Source organism: Peromyscus californicus, unplaced genomic scaffold, assembly GCF_007827085.1.
Source record: "Peromyscus californicus insignis strain IS unplaced genomic scaffold, ASM782708v3 Scaffold_23__1_contigs__length_62951481, whole genome shotgun sequence".
Lineage (NCBI taxonomy): Eukaryota > Metazoa > Chordata > Mammalia > Rodentia > Cricetidae > Peromyscus > Peromyscus californicus.
The window spans coordinates 17,325,194-17,342,926 of NW_026294534.1; the positions used below are offsets into that span (position 1 = coordinate 17,325,194).

Sequence of the window (17,733 nt, forward strand, 5' to 3'; positions counted from 1 at the left end):
GGTTTTGGAGTTTAAGTGGGGTTCCGGAAGCTGTTGGGAGTGCTTTTTGGGGGATATGCTTTTTGAGTTTTATGACCGTGCATGACAGACCTACAAGAAAAGTGTCCCCCAAACTCAGAGTCCCAGCCCCGCGGAGCGCTCACCGGGTCCTGATGCCAGCACGCTCCCGACCATGGCCAACAGCAGCAGCAGTGGGCACAGCGTGGCGCCCAGCATGGCGCCTCCTGGAGCACCCAGGCAGTTGTAAAGCCGTTGCGTGGGGCACGTGCCCGGGGCCTCCGTGGGCCACGTCTTTGGAGCGCACCCCCACTCCTGCCCCGCCTCCATCTGCCACCACTCACCTCAGTTCTCACCCTGGTCCCCGCTGCATGTGGCAAAACCCGCGCATGCGGAGCTGGAGACGCTTGTGATGGATGGTGCACAGGAGCCAAAGCACAATCAATGTATGTACTCTTTCTAAAGTTGAACTAATTTTTATTTTTGCGATGTGTGGAGAAATTTCTCAAGAAAGAGTAAAATGATGTTCTTATTCTGGGTCTATGCTTCCACAAGCACAACGCTCCTTGGACTCGCCACCAGGCTTTCTTCCAACATGGTTCTCTACTGCACTTTGGCTAAAATTCATGTGATTTCGTTCTTCTTGGAAACTTACCAGTGCGATTAATTTACTTAGCATTGGCAGATCCCTGATATTCTACAGTGCCTACATGTCAGCCCACCTCCTAGCTGAAACCTCAACGCGACAGTCACATGCTTCTAAAGGCAGATTCCTGTCAGTCAGCCAACTTTCTTCATCCTCAGAGGTGCTGCGGGACCTGTGGCCTTCAACACCGCCTTATTCCTCACCAGGGTAACTGTTAAAATATTTATCCTGAAAAATGAACTTTGTATCTTCTAATGTGTTTTCCTTAAACACAGGCGTTGTGCACATTTGGCAAAAGTCGTAACACATAAATTAATAAGACTCCAAATAGTTGTGTATTTAGAAAGTAACAGGAAGACCAAAAAGGAATTTCAAGTATTTTATTTGTTGTAAATGTTTTTATTTTAATATGTATATATACACAAACCAAAATATTATTTTAGAAAACTAATGAAATTCAGTTAATATACCTATTATTAAACTTCTTTATGAAAGATTATGAAAAAATTTAAGTGTTTAAAATTTTAGTGTCAATATCATTTCTTTCAAAGTACAAATTCATTTTAATACAGCTGAGACAGTAACTCACAGATGCCATGATAATGTCTGTAGTTACCTAAGGAAACCATTTCTTCCTTCCTCTCTCCACCCTAATTTTTATGAAAATATTAGTCAAAAGAGATAAGATCCAGCACACCTTAGTAAATGTAAACATTCTAAATGACTCAATATCAAGCTTTGAAATTCAGATTTGAGAGTTAAAGTGCTCATGAATTCTCAAGTGGTTTTAATATAACAGCTCACCTGGCGAAGGCATTCTCCATGCTTCTGTTCAATCGGCACCTATGTGCTTCGGTCTACCACCTCGTACCGGAAAGTGTGCCCTTCAGCTAAAGCAACTCTACCACAATGCTTTACGTGATGTGTAAAGAAAATTTAGTGTTAAATCAATTTCTACCATTCATTGGTGTTGAAAGATCATAAAAAATGGAAGCCAGTAACTGATTTAGTGTTAAATCAATTTTATCATAGTTATTATTCGTGAAAGATCATAAAAAATGGAAGCCAATAACTGAATACACACCATATTTCAAACTTTCAAATTATATCACGACCTAGTAATTGTGGTTCTTGTGTATTCTTCTTCGGGACATCTGCATTTTTGTATATGAGAAAGAGACAGGAGTCTGTATAAATGGCTGTTAATCCATGCAAGATGAAGTTGTAGACATTATTGGCAGTTAGTCAGTTTTCCTAGGTTAATACATGTTCAAATGTTCAACCAGAAACTATTAATGAAAACTGAGGTCAAAAAGTCAGGATTACATTTAAGCACATCATGACAAATCTTACACCAATACAGTTAATTTGAGAATCATTACAATAATATGTTCAAAATAACTTAATCCACGTTAAGGGCATTAAACTCACAAATGACCAAAGAAGACGTTTTAATGATGGGAAGTTAACTCTAAATCTCCTGGAGTGTCTGCACGTTCCTGTATTTCTCAACTCCCCACTCCGTTTCTGTGTTAATAAAGCTTGTTTTGTGGTAGTTTGTTTTCATTCATAGTTGGAAGAGAAAGCTTTTCAAGAAAACATCAGGAAAAAAAAAACAAAAACAAAAACAAAACAAAAAGCATTTGCTCAGTTCCCTGAAGACTTCTGAAAAATAAGAACCTAACATCAGGTGAGGGAGCTGTATAATGGAGGTGCAGGAGCCGGCCGAGCAGGAACCAAATTTCCCTGAGATGATATTTTTGGCTGCGGTGGAGGTGGCCTGTGAGGAGGAAAAATAAGTTAGCAGAGTGCGTGGACTGAATGAAATAATGCTGGATTCATGACAAGTTCAACACAACACAACCCTCAACCTCTCTGAGCACAGGCAAGGGCACTCTCTACTCTGTGCTCTGAGATCATTGTCCATACAGTGTTCACTGGCTAAAGGGACCCAGTTTTAGACTAGTCTAGGCTAGTCTAACTAGTCTAAAATGGGGAATCACTACGTGTGTGTATGTGTGACGGCTGAGCACTCAGTTCTGAATGGGACATCTATGCACCCCCTCTGTGGTTCAGGGAACCCCAAAGAAAAGGCAGAAGAGAGAACCAAAGATCCTGAGAACTGGAGATGTGCTGGGAAACCCTGTCTCCTGGCAATGACGTGGATGTTACACCCAAGAATCTGCAGACATGGAGGGTGCCCAGACAAGATCTAATTGAGAAAAAGCCCACCAGCATCCCATCACATTCGTGCGTAGGAGGAACTTGTGGGACCTGATCCTCTCCCTGAGGAGGTACAGGAAGCTAAGGGTTACTGGGGGAGGGGCAATCCTGTTCCTCGGCTGTTAAATAGTTTTCATTTTCGTATTGTTTTACTTCTGTCCATTTAAAACTATCTTTAATTAAAAAATTATGGGTGGATTATGGGTATGGCTGAAGAGAAGGCTCATCAGTTAAGAACAATTGATGATCTTATAGAAGACTTGGTTTCTGTTCCCAGCATCCATACGGTGGCTCACAACCATCGAAAAGTCCAGTTTGAGGGGATCTGACATCCTCTTCTGGCCTCCATGTGCACCAACACACATAGTGTACACACATACATACATACATATATACATACACACATACATATATAAATACATACATACATATATACACACATACACACGTACATACATACTGACAATCACTCATATATATAAAATTAAATAAATAAAAATATAAATCTTTTTTTAAATTATGGGCATCAAACCACTGCTTTGTGTAAAACTAACTCTACGTTCACACACAGGAGTGACACTCCAGATCCCTCAAACGGTATCCAACCTGACATTTAAACAAGCCACTATATCTACACACATCCATCTCAAGATCCAGACTCTAAGCTGTGGCTCCCCTTCTCCCTCCCTCCCGTGCCATACTAGAGTACGATCTAGAAAATAACTCGGCTCACGTGTTTTCCTCTCCATCCTCAGAGGGATGGCAACGCCCTCTTCCCGAATAGTAAGTTACACATGGAGAAACCACTGGCTATGGCAATAGGGCTGGAATGTAAAGGATGTGGGAGTGGGAGGAGTCAGACACATTTCATAGGACCTAAAGTACAGTAACACATTTCACATGTCCTTCAAATGTTATGCATTCAGCCTATCACTTCCGTTCTGGTATTTTTAGATTCTGGGATCTGTGTTTTTCTGGGGTTTTTTGTTTGTTTGTTTGTTTGTTTTGTTTTTTAATTTCCAGTTCTATGTTGAAATCTCAATCTGGACCACTAACATGATCAGAATTATTTAAAGCCCATGTCTGACGATCACTAGAAGATCTCTGATTCTCTTTTTATGGTGTATGATAGAGTTTTAGTCACAATTTCTACACTTGTATTCCTGGCTCCTTGGCGTATAAATCAATCAAGAGTATAGAACATCTCTGGCCCTGGGTCCCCAAAGCCTGGAAAGCTTGTCTTGAGACTTCTCCCTGGGCAGAACTGTAATTCTGCCTCTTCGGCCCTCCTAGTTCCTTGAAAACACTTCTGAACCACCTGGTTCCTGACTTGTCACCAGAACAGGTGGCTGCATGTGTGACAGAAACGTCCTCCACAAAGCCCGTCGTCTCTGTGTCCTGCTCCGGCCCTGGCCCCACAGTCCCTACCTCCTTGGTCTCTTCCTTTCCAAAGGCTCATATCCTCCTGCTCTAGCTTCTCCAGCCATCTCTGTGGGAAAGCGGGCACCACCACCGAGTCTTCTACCACTCGTTATTTTGAGGTCCTTGATTCTGAATTTCATACACACCAAAAGCTCTACAGGGTGGCAGTCTGACTCCATTTTTAAGATTTTTTTCTGATGTTGTACTAATATAATGACATTCATTTAAAAGTTCTTAGAAAGCTTTCCCACAAATTGTGTGCTATTCGAACTTGTTCCAAGCTAAATTACCTAATACCTTGCCCTAAGTCAACTTTAAATGGAAATTGTAAGGCATTGACTCCTGAATTTTAATGTGGCCAAGTCATCTAAACCCATTTCTTCCCGACCTTGATGGAAACTGGGGAGGCTGCTTGGCTGCATAGGTTGGTACTGGAAATCTGTTTGCAGTCATAGGCTGAAAAGAAAAGAAAAGAAAATGCATAGTTACTGCTCGAGTGTAGTCATAAATCTGTCTAAGGTTATTTTGTATAAAAGTAATTAATAAACTTATCAGGCTACTTACAATGCTGACATTCAAAACTATTTTGGTTAAATGAGCCAGGGGTGAGGATCAAAGGCAGAGTGCTTTTCTAGCATGCATAAAGCTCCAAGTTTGATCTCCAGGACAGCAGATTGAAAAATATTTTCCTGTTCAACCCATCTTTACTACTAAATGTTATACTTCCTTACTTTAAAGCTGTATTTTCAAATTAAATAATACTAAGTTATAATGAAATTGAATTAACTAAAGACTACCATTACATTTTAAATAAAATATTCTGACATTTTATTAGCTTATAGGCTTCTATAAGTTACCTAATTGGTAGTATGAATACCAATCACCTATTATCCCTAATAGTAGAATTCATGATACTCTTCCTTGACACAGTGGTGAAATATAGCAAATATGAACTGATCTGCAGCAGAGATAGATTGTAAAACAAGTCCAATGTCCTGTTTTCAGTCATCTGTAGCTTGTGCAGACAGAAAAATCAGTTAAGAAACATCAGCCATGAACTACAGACCTAACAGATACACAAATAACATTCCGTCCGTTTTATAGAAGTAAATACTCATTGTTCTCCAGTATACTGAACATTCTCCATGAGAGAGCATTTGTTCAGCCACAAACCAAGTCTTAACAAATATAAGAATACTGAAATCTCAAGTAGCCCAATCACAATGGCATGACTAAAATAAATATAAGAGAATTTCAGAAAACTCCAAAGTACATAGATTGTTTCTGAACAATCATTGGGTCAAGAAATCAAAAGAGACACAGAAACACCTCTTCAGACAAAAATTGTAAACACAAAATTAACAATGCTTGTAAGATCCATCTGAGGGAAATCTAAGGAGAGTTCATAGTAAACTTAAATCAATAAATACCTACATCTAAAGGAGGACATGCCATTTCAAAAGGAGAAAACTATCAAATAACAACCTAATGCTCTATTATAAAACCTAGAAAAATAAAGCCGGGCGGTGGTGGCGCACGCCTTTAATCCCAGCACTCGGGAGGCAGAGCCAGGCGGATCTCTGTGAGTTCGAGGCCAGTCTGGTCTACAGAGTGAGTTCCAGGAGAGGCGCAAAGCTACACAGAGAAACCCTGTCTCGAAAAACCAAAAAAAAAAAAAAAAAACACCTAGAAAAATAAAAATAAACCAATCATAAAAACTGTAAGAAGGAAATTCTATAATGATAAAGTTAGTAGAAGGAAAGAAAAGATAAAGAGAAGAGGAGAAATACTTGAAATAGTCAAGAAACATCTGTGAAAATAAGGAGTAAGGTTTTGAAAAGATAAAATCAAAATACTATTATCTAGACGTGATGGTCGATACTTTCAGCTTGACGGGATCTAAAATTACCTCGGAGATGAGCCTCCGGCACACCTGTGAGGGATTAGCTTGATTAACTGGAGTTGGAAGACCCAACACGATGGAGGGTGGCACCATTCTTTGGGTTTGGGTTGTAGGCTGCTTCAAAAGGGGAAGAGCTCACACTGCTCTTCCTCTTCCGGACTATCTCAAGATCCAGCTGCCTGTGCTTTCCCAACACAAAGGACTGCGCACCCTCGAACAGTGAGCCAAAATGAGCTCTCCTGTCTGTCAGCTGCTTTGTTGGGGTTCTTTATTATAGCAAAAGGAAAAGTAATCGATACACTAGACTATCAGAAGGAGAAAGGATGGCAGATTCAGAACCGGAAGAGAAGGCATTATAATCCAAAATGCAGCCAAACAAACGATCCTTAAGCTGCTGCTGTGAACAACAAGCTGAGTAAACTAGAAAATAAATACGTGGCTAGAAACATACAACCTATCACTAGTGAATGGTGAATAAATAAAAAATCTAAACAGATGACTCACAAGTAAGATTTGGATCAGCAAGAACTCACAGCTAAATGCTCATACAACCCAAGGCAACCCACAATGTCAATGCAATCCCTGTCAAAATTCCAGAGCAGTGACGTGGAGTGTGTAACATGTGCAGGTGTACACACCACAGTATATAGGTGGACGTCAGAGGGCATCCTTGGGTACCAGTCCTTGCCAATCTCCCTTTTTGACCCAGTCTCTGTTGTTCATGCTGGGTACACCAGACTAGCTGGCCCAAGCGCTTCTGGGGTTTCTGTCTGCACCTCCGGTTTCACTTGGGAGCATGGAGATTACAGATGTGTGCTGTCATGCCCAGCTTTACATGGGTCCTAGGGATTCAAACGCAGGTCCCCAAAACTTTGAAAGCAAGCCCTTTGCCCATTTGAACCATTTATCTGGCTAGGGCAATGATATTTTTTTAAAAGATATTTTATATGTATGTTTTGCCTGAGTGAATGTAAGTGCACCCTATGCATGCCTGGTGCCCGAGGAGGCCAGAAGCAGGCATTGGATCCCCTGGAACTGGAACTCCGGGTGGTTATGAGCTGCCATGAGGGTGTTGGAACTGAACCCAGGTCCTCTGCAAGAGCAGCCAATGCTCTTAACTTCTGAGCTGTCTCTTCAGCCCCCAGGTCAACTGATTTTTGGCAAAAGTGCTAAGAAAACACACTGGAGATACCACAGTCTTTTCACACACAAGTTATGGTTACAGAGGAGTAAACGTTTCCCAACAAACAGAGCGACTAGATCACAATGGCATTTTGTACATTTTGAATAACTCTACAAAAAGGGCTTGGTGGCACAAGTGTGCAATCTCAGATACCCAGGAAAGCTGAACAGGAGAACTGTAAGTTCAAGGTCAACTTGGGAAACTTGAGAAAAACCCTGTGTCAAAGGGGAAGGGTGGGTAAGACGGCACAGAGCCCTCTGCTGCCTCCACACTATCTTCTTAAACAGCTAGCACTTCTTTAATGTCTTTGTATTTACTATCTTACTTCATGCAAAATAATTTATGTGTATGACTATTTTGCCTGCACATTAGTGGACCCCCAGAACTGGGGTTATAGGTAACCACCATGTAAGTGCTGGGAATCGAACTTGGGTCCTCCAAAGGAGCAACAAGTCATCTCTGCGGCTCCAAGAATCATTTCTTTGTGGTATCAACATTCAAAATTCTTTCCTTTTGAGGCTCTTTTTTTCTTGATTATTTGGTTGGCCAGGGCTGGACACAACTGAAGTGTCTACTGATGAATGGACGAAGAGTATATCTTGATTTAATGAAACCTACGTGCTTGTGTCCCAGTTGGTAGTACTATTTGGGGAAGAGCTAGAAACAGTTTTGTGAAACTTACAGCTTCTCTAGATGGGCCAACTGGAGGAACATGCTGAGGACCCCCGAGCTGTCGAGAGACGCCTGGGCCCCCAGGCTGTCGAGAGCCGCCTGGGCCTCCAGGCTGTCTAGAGACGCCTGGACCTCCAGGTTGTCTAGAGACACTTGGACCACCAGACTGTCGAGACACGCTTGCTTGACTTCTGCCATCTGATCTGAAAGACATGAGTACTCGGAGTTAATTCATGAGAACATCTGTACAGGACACACTACACATAGCTTCCATTTTCCCAATGCAAAGTAACACTGGTGGTGATGAGAGAGGATGCGGAGGCCTCCGTGGTATTTTTAATGGCATTCACACAAATCTCGTCCTTGTGGGACTAGAAGAGATTCCTAAGCCCATTTCAGAATTCAAGAACCTGAAATTCTAAGAATCTATGAAATTCAATCAGCGAGGTCAGTGTTCTCTAACTCTTCTCCTCAATTTTTCTTAAAAATCAGAGAAAATTAAAAGCAAATTCTGAGGTTGCAATGCACATGTGAAGCCGTCACCCTAAAACTCAGCAAGTTCAGTGGCTGGAACCATACCAGCAATCGCCCCTCTGAGGGGCCAGGGAGTCTGCCAGGCAGGGATGCTTGGAGACTGCTCTGCTATGTGACTAAAACTGCAGACTCAGACACAGAAGCCTGCGGAGAACTGTGATGGCCAGTGGGGGTGGGGGACAGAACACTCCCAACTCTGAAGCTCCTCCTACCAGCACACTGCAGAAAAGTATAACACAGTCTGCCACAAACAGGGCCCTAAAGTCTACACGGACACCTGGAGTCCTTATCAGAGCTGTACGAGAACTGCATGCCCATACTGGGCTTGGCTGATACTTCCTCATCTAACCTTTAAAAACCCTACAAAATAGGCAATATTATTATCCTCATTTTATAGGAAGTAAGCCCAGACTCAGAGTTATGCCAATTTCAGTTCACATTTTTACCAAATTACTGACAGAAAATCTGAACTCATATCTGGTCATAATGCCCTTGCTAACATATGCTAAATACTGATTCAATGCTTTAGAAGTGACTTTTGATGGGGATGTTTATGCAAGTTCAACATACTGACTGAAAAGCATCAGCCGTCAGAATTATAAAAACCTTAACTCTTCCCCACCAAAACTTATTTCTTAAATTCTGTTCTCAAAACCAAGAGTTGAAACTTCCTTCCTAAGAACTGATACATGAAAGGAAGACATGGAAGTTTCCCACACGTCTTATTTTTATCCTGTGTTTTATCTCTGGTTAGAAAACCTCAATCAAATGTCAAGCCCTCAATTTTACTTGCAACTATCAGAAACCAATGTAAGGCACAATGAGCCCTAAGGACCACTGTTAACAGCATACAGATTGCTCACACAGCCCTTCCCCTGCCTGGCCTACGAGGTGGCTTACACACCAGTCTTTCTTCTTTTTTCTTCTTTAATTTGTGTGGGTGCGTGTGTATGCTTGTGTGTGTAAGAGAGGGACTGTGTGTGTGTGAGTAATAAGGTCTCCGCAGATCGTCCAGACCAGCCTTGAACTCACAGCCCTCCTGCCTCAGCCTCCCAAGTGTTTAGACCACAAGCCCACGCCAGCAGGGCTGGTCCCCCACCATCTTCACCCATGTTTATCACATCAAAAGAACGGCACGATATCACAGAACCCCACTTCTAAAAGATTGCTGAGTTCTACGGCAGATCATGAATAATGACTTTAAATTACTTAATACACATTAAAGAGGAAAAGCTAAGTACTCGTACGCTTGCGACCTCTTCTTCCTGAAGAAGGTTTTCCGAAGGTCATTTCTCTTGACAAAGAGGAAAATGGTGACCGCAGCCAGGGGCACGACTAGGAAGAAGAACACCAGAAGTCCATCCCTCAGCGCCGTGCTCTTTGCTGGAAAGACAACATGCACACCAATGGGCAATTCCATTAGACGTCAGTGCTCTCCACCCAGGATGACCCCGGGTAATTGTACATGTTTCACATCAGCATTTTTCTTATTTAATCTTCTAGTGTTTCCTCATGCAAACCTCAGAAAGGACAAAATACATCTCCCGGGAGTCCTCTGTCACACAGGCCCTGCTGGGCATCACTTCTTCACCTGCTCCTGTCTGTCTACACCACACACAGAGCCTTCCTTGCTCTCAATCCAGCTACATAAACAGAGAGGGAGTTCTGATATGTGCTGCTATTTGGTCAACACTTCAGTACTGAAGAAATGTTACAACGCGTGACTTTGCTCTTAAGCCAGGGCATATGTACTCCGGCATGACTACAGAATAATCTTCCCCGGAGAAGATTTGTTCTATGTCAGGGAAATGCATTCATCCTTTCTTAGATGTGTTATAAAGCTGTCCTCCACAGTAATGGTTAAAATTTGGTACATTCCCAAGCGATATATAAAAATTTTCCATAGCCCGTACAAGGCCAAAATTCTGGCTTTTTTCCCAATATGGTAGGTTAAAAAAAAAAGTGATATCATATGGGATTTAAAATTACATTTTTATACTGAGTTGAGCATTTTTCCATGTTTTATACTGAATATTTGGTTTTCTTCTTTTCCATTTCTTCAAGCTCTTTATATATCACAGATTTAGCTTTATCTACAATATGACATGGAAATTCGCCTGTGGTATTATAGATCTTTCCAGATGCACATGACAAGATAAAATTGACAAACCCTTAGACAAATCAAAAGAGAGAGAGAAATCAATAAAATTCAAGTTGGAAAGGGAATATTACAACAGATACCACTGAAATCCAGAAGATTACTAGAGAAGTTTTCACAAGTCCAATAAACGGGGAAATCTACAAGATATTGTTAAGTATTTAGACACGCTCACCTCTCCCAATTAAACCAAGAGGATATTAAGATCTACTAAGTCAACAACCTCTGACCATGCCGCTGTAACAGAAAGTCTTTCAACAATGAATGAAATGACTAGGCACAGGCAGACTCACGGCTCAGTGCTCCAGACATTTAAAGACAGACTGACATTGGTTCCCTCAAACTGTTCCATGTGTTAGAACATGGGAATCTCCAACAGCAATCCTCAAAGCCAGTGTTTCTCTTGTTCAGACTATAATAAAGATGCATCAAAAAAGAAAAGGAGAGGGATGGGGGTGGGGGGAACTACAGATGAACATCCTTCATAGAAACAGATACAAAATCCTCAATAAAATACTTGAAAATCAAATTGTAAAACATACCTTAAAAAATTATACACTATCATTAAGATGGTTTCATTCCGGGCTATAAAAATGGCTCAACGTATGGTATAAATATGAAGAAAATGTCAGCACACACACAGAAAACTATAGGGTCATCTCATGACACAGAGAAAGCCTGAGATGAACCTCAACACCCCATCATGAGAAACACTGCATAAACTATGCGTGGAAGGCCCTGAACATAACAAACGCTATACTGACCACAGCCAAGATTATTAAAGACGAAAACCAGAAAGCCTCTCCTCTAAAATCAGCGCTATGACAAAGGTGCCCACTCAGCCTTCGGCCTTCTTATTTACTGTGGTACTGAAAACTTGCAAGAGAAACCAGTCAAGAAACAGAAATAAAAATCACTAAGAGGAACGGAAGAAGTTCAACTACTCCTGCATGCAGGTGTGATTATCTATACCACAAACTCCCAAAGATGCCACCATATACTCTTAGAACTGATTTTTTACATTTAGCTGGACCATTATATACTTTTTTTTTTTTTTTTGGTTTTTCGAGACAGGGTTTCTCTGTGTAGTTTTGCGCCTTTCCTGGAACTCGCTTTGGAGACCGGGCTGGCCTCGAACTCACAGAGATCCGCCTGCCTCTGCCTCCCGAGTGCTGGGATTAAAGGCGTGAGCCACCACCGCCCGGCCCATTATATACTTTTAAGTGAAAATCTAATACGTGGAAAACAAACAAACAAACAAACAACAACAAAAAACTACACCAGAGTAAAAGCAAATCAGGGAAATGATCCCATTCATAGTAGCCCCAAAACAAAACAAACAACAAGAATCAAGGCATAGAACAAACCAAGAAGGTAAAAACCTCTACAATGAAAATGACGAATCTAAGAAAGTGAAAAAAGACACCCCACATGCTCACGGGCTGTTAAAATAACCTATTACCAAAGTCACCTGAGGCTCAATCACAGTGCCACCCTTCACAGAAACGGAAAAACATCTGAAAACTCATTTGTAAACACAACAGGCCTCAAACAGGCAAAGCCATTCTAAGCAAAATGAACAGCGCGTCACAGGTACTCAATTTCAAAATACCCATAGTAACAAAAACTCCGTAATGTTGGCATGACAACGGGCACATCAGCTAACAGGGGGTCACAAAGCAAAGCCACACAGAGAGAACGAACTGAATCTGGATGGAGGAGACAGACAGCCGCTTCCGCAAACAGTGTGGGAAAGTGGATGTTTGCACACACACCCTGTCCCTGGCCTCTACCAGACAACTCACAAAGGATCAAGGGCTTCATGTAAGACCCGACTCTGTGAGGTTATTAGAGGGAAACACAGAGAGAACTCCAAGATACTAGCATGGAGATGTCCTCATTAGTTAGGAATCCATAACTCAGGAAATAAAAGTACGAACTAATCAGTAGGATGGCATCAAAGTAGAAAGCCTCTACATAACACAGTACGTAGGCAGACTGCAGATCGCATGATGGGGACAGACAGGTTCAAATACTGAAAACACAAAAACAGTGATCCCATCCATGAACAGGCAGATGAACTCAAACCCTTTTCAAGAGTCACTGGGGAAGTACAAATCAAAACTCCCCTAAGATTCTGCCTCACCCCAGTCACAACGATGACTCAGAGGAAACACGGAATGCTCCTGGGGATGAAGGACAGGAAAAAGGACACTGTAAGCTGTTGGTGGAAATCTTCTTAAAAGCCTAAAATCAGAGTAAGTAGGCAATCAAGCTGCACTCCTCCTAAGGATCTATCCAAAAGAACTGAGGTCATAGCAGAGATACATGCATATCCATGTTTACTGTGGCATTATTCACAAGGTCCAAAGCAGGCCCTGTCTTAAATGACAGTGCCACTGATAATGTCCTAAATGACAGCAGAACCCTGACCAGGGAAAAACAGAAGGATTGCTACTGAGCAAGTAGAAACCTCAAGTCAGCATTCCTCAGAAATCTCACGAAGTGAGTTTCTGTTTGTCAGGAAAGGCCATTATTTCCCCTACCTGCCATCTACAGTCAACGACCTCCAGCAAAGAGCATCTATGTCCCCATTAACCCAGACAAGTCTGCAACAGATCAAAGTCCTCATACTAACTCCCAGGCTGTTCTGGCCCACACCTCACCTCTAGCTACTCTAACTCCCAGGCCGTTCTGGCCCACACACCCACCTCTAGCTGCTCTAACTCCGAGGCTGTTCTGGTTCGCACCTGCTTACCGCTGCCCCACCCCTCCCCCACATACACACACACACTACCTGTCCCCTTAAAACTGGCGAGGCTTTTCCCACCCACTGTTATCCTCTCTACTCAACAGACAACCTGGAAGTGTGATCCCCCAATAAACCTTTCTTTCTTCCCAGAGTAGTCTAGTTCAGTGGTTTCACTGTGTTAAGATATACAACCAACTTAAGTGCCTGTCAGTGAATAAATAAATATAATTATATAAATATAAACAATGGAGTATTATTCAGCCATAAAGAAAAAAGAAATTTTGTCATTTGTAAGAAAATAAAATTAGGGGCCAGAGAGATGGCTCAGTGGTTAAGAGCACTGGCTGCTCTTCCAGAGGACCCAGGTTCAATTCCCAGCATCCACATAGCAGCTCACAACTGTGGCTCCAGTTCACACAGACATACACGAAGGCAAAACCACCAATGCGTATAAAATAAAAATAACTTTTTATAAAAGGAAAAGAAAATTAGAAATCATTTGTGTTAATCAAAATAAGGCAAACAGAAAAACTAGCTTCAAATGTTTTATCTCATACATAGACTATGTTTTTTAAAAGCTAATGTTCTGAGGGCAGATGAGAAAAAATAAATGAAAAGAAAATGGAATAAGGCAAGAAAGAGGGCAGAGTAAGAAAGGGCAGTCAGGAGACAAGGTATTAAATGCAAGCAAAGTCTGAAATACGCATGGTTGGAGACGTCATGGTGACACTCATTAATATGTAACCACTATCTACTACTACTAAAAAAAAAATCAATCAGTCACTTCCTTGTTAGTGTAGTGGTGAGTATCCCTGCCTGTCCCCAACAGGGGGAGCATCCTTCTTTGAGTCAGAGAGATGAGTCACTGAGCAAAGGCATGTTTCCTGCCACACCTGATGACCCGAGTTGGAGTCCAGGTACCCACACAGTGGGAAAACCTACTCAAACATGTTGTTTTCTGACCTTCACACTCACATGGTTTGGCACATTCAGCCACACAAACTAAATTACATTAAATAGATTTTAATTTTAAAAAAGGGCCGGGGAGGTGGGTCAGCAGGGGAAGGAACTTACATCAAGCCTGACAACCAAGTTCAATCCCCAGGACGCACATACTGGAAGGAGAGAGTTTCCACACGTGTTGTGCCACGCATGTGCGCGTGCGTGCACACTCAGGTGCACACACGCTAAATAAAAATAAAAACTTTTAATTTTAAAAAAATCTATATAAAAAAATTTTAAAAATAAAATACATATACAAAGCATATATTTGATGAAGGATTTGTATTCACAATATACAAGGAACTGTTACATTTGAAAAAGGAAAAACTTGGGGAAAAACATTGAACAGAGACATTAATAAATAAGATGTGTTACTGAAAATATGCACATGAAAAGATGTTCCACATCCTTAGTAACCAGGAGAATGTAATATAAAAGCACAACCGAACATCACCGTGTGTGTCAAGAATGGCTTTGGTGGCAAACACTGGCCCTAACTAATGTTAGAGGCTCCACAGCCCCTCAGGGGACACAGCCAGTACCCAGCACCAACTGTGCTGACCATATATACACACCTGTGGCAAAGTCTACTTACACAACGGCATTGTAAGAGGCTAACAGTAACTAGTAGTAAAGCAGAACCGTTACAATGTACCATAAGTATTACATGAACATGGGTTTTTTCTTTCCAAAACATCTCACTGCCTGTGCTCGCCCTACCTCTTATGATGATGTATGAGATGATGTCATGTCTTTTTGCTGAGGATGTGAGGCTAACAGCGACATGCACCTGACAATGAGTCAGAGCAGGACCAACTACTTTGAGTGACGCTGGATAAATGAACCACGGAGATTTTCCAAACAGCCTTTGGTCACGAGCCACAGCTGCAGACAGGGTTGGACTCCTGCAGCCACTTTGGGAAGATCTGGCAATCTCTGGCAATACTAAACACGCACCTACGAGCCAGTCACTCCACTAAGCGCTCGCCCAAGAAAAGACGGCTTATCTTCTCCCCAGGAAAATAAAAATGAGGTGCTCTTTAAAAGCAATCACAGTGGCATGTGGTTTGTGTAGCGGTACCAGGAGAACAGAGGAGGAGCCGACTCACTGAGATTGGGGCAGGTAGGGAACACACCTACCAGAAATAAGAAACTACAACGTGAGTAACAATGGGCCCAGAGGTAATGAAGGGATCAGGATCACTTCTTGCCGGAGCACAGTGAAGTGTGGCTGGAAGCTAAGCTGAGGGGATCCATGCTGGGCACATCTGTGTCATGCTACAGACCTTGGGCCCACCCGAACCGCTATGGGGAGGCTCTGAGCTGAGAGCAGGACGTGTATAGCAAGAGCTGCAAGGAGAGCACCAGCGACCTCTGGTGTGATCTGGGCGCGCACAGCAGGAAGCAAGGCGACAGGAGAGCTGGAGAAGCGCTAGTCTCTAAGGACAGGCAAAAACCTGAGAGGAAAGGGTTTACTAAACTAAACCCCAGAAATGTCTGCGAGCAAAACAGGAAGCAGAATGAACGCAATTTCAACGCGCAGCAGATGAGGCGAGTGAAGAAAGGGACAAGGATGCCAGCTCGTGCCCGGGGCAGCGGCAGGCCGCACCAACGCCCTCCGGTGTACTTGCCGTTGTACGTGGGCCCGCTGTCCACGCTTCCTCCATAGCCTTTGGTTTCACAGTGTGGGGGAGCCCAGCCATTTTCACAGTGACAGTTCTTATTGCTGTTACACACCTTTAAAACAGGCAAAACAGCACGAGTTAATTGTGAGTGTGCTCTGAATCAACTACGGAATGGGAACTAAGAAGAATAAATTCATACAAACTCATTACCCGCCCCGCCCCCCCCCCCCCACCAGACAGGCTCTCACTGTGCAGCGCTGGCTAGATTGGAACCCACTCCGTGGACATGCACCACCACACCCAGCAAGTGTGTGTGTGTGTGTGTGTGTGTGTGTGTGTGTGTGTGTGCGCAATGAAACATCTGTCAACAAATTCTCCCAAGATCTACCTTGAAACTGTGGGAATTCTCATCTAATCCTCATTGGGATTGTCACCTCAGCACTACCACTAGGAACAAACCAAAGGGGACACCGCTTACCCCATGGCCGTGACATTTTTCCTGAATGTCACAGTCATAATTCAGGACAGAAGCATTTACACACTGGAAATTCCTACAAATCTGAAAAAAATAAGCAAAGAATTAAGTGGTGTACAGAAAAACTGGACACGTTAAAAAGAATACCAGAGCCATGGTGGCGCACGCCTTTAATCCCAGCACTCGGAAGGCAGAGGCAGGTAGATCTCTGTGAGGCAGAGGCAGGTGGATCTCTGCGAGTTTGAGGCCAGCCTGGTCTACAGAGTGAGTTCTAGGACAACCAGGGCTACACAGAGAAACCATGTCTCAAAAAAAACAAAACAAACTAATATCAGGGGGAAAAGATCAGCATCATGATTATTTCACTGAGGGATTCTTATTTTTAATTTCTCATTATATTTTGATTTGGTGTGTGTGTGTGTGTGTGTGTGTGTGTGTGTGTGTGTGTGTGTGCGCGCGCGCGCACACGTGCATGCGAATGCCAACATGCATACAGGTACGGGCAAGCCCATGTGAATATTCGTACAAGCGCATGACAATGTGTGTGTGTGAGTCAAGGGCCAACTTCTGGCTGGTTCTGTCCCGAGGACGGGTTCAGGCCATCAGGCTGACAGCAGGCATCTTTACCCGCTGAGTCATCTTGCTTGCTGGACCCATCTTCGGGGAATTCTTCAAACTTTCAAGGCACGGTTAATTCCAATATTATACACATTTTAATGTAGAAAATGAGTGACATTAACTAAGTAACATAGAATGAATGATTAAAAAGACAAAGATTATATGAAGGCCAAGAAGAATGATTAAATTACAGTCTATCTTTTGATATGAGTATAGAAATGAAGGCCTTAGGAAAACATTCACAAAGGAATTTTTTTCAAATCGGAGAAAACCACATGCTGGGTATGATAGCGCACATCTGTAACCCCCAACGCTTGGGGGGCTGAGGCAGGAGGACCATGAGTTTGAGGTCAAAATAGGCTCTCCAGTGAAACCCTTGCTCAAAAAACAAAACAAAAACAAAGACAAAAACAAAATGGCATGGAGAGTTGCTGATAAACCTAGAAATAGTTCCAATTAAAAAATTAAAAATAGGTCAGGTGGCGGTGGCATACCCCTTTAATCCCAGCACTCAGGAGGCAGA

General features: G+C 42.6%; 1 protein-coding gene across 2 annotated transcripts in view; it reads right to left on the minus strand.

Annotated features, from left to right (window-relative positions):
* Window positions 1–1,008: 1,008 nt before the first annotated feature.
* Window positions 1,009–17,733, minus strand: part of Adam9 (ADAM metallopeptidase domain 9) — an 80,894-nt gene continuing 64,169 nt past the window's right edge. Inside the window, exons 17-22 of one of the 2 annotated variants that reach the window (XM_052751856.1) lie at window positions 16,596–16,676; window positions 16,124–16,229; window positions 9,822–9,963; window positions 8,057–8,249; window positions 4,677–4,744; window positions 1,009–2,423 (exon numbers count right to left, since the gene is read on the minus strand). In XM_052751856.1, the coding sequence (XP_052607816.1) occupies window positions 2,330–2,423; window positions 4,677–4,744; window positions 8,057–8,249; window positions 9,822–9,963; window positions 16,124–16,229; window positions 16,596–16,676 (684 nt within the window). In that variant the 3' untranslated portion in view covers window positions 1,009–2,329. The remainder of the gene's footprint in view (window positions 2,424–4,676; window positions 4,745–8,056; window positions 8,250–9,821; window positions 9,964–16,123; window positions 16,230–16,595; window positions 16,677–17,733) is intronic. The other variant, XM_052751857.1, reaches the window with a different exon arrangement.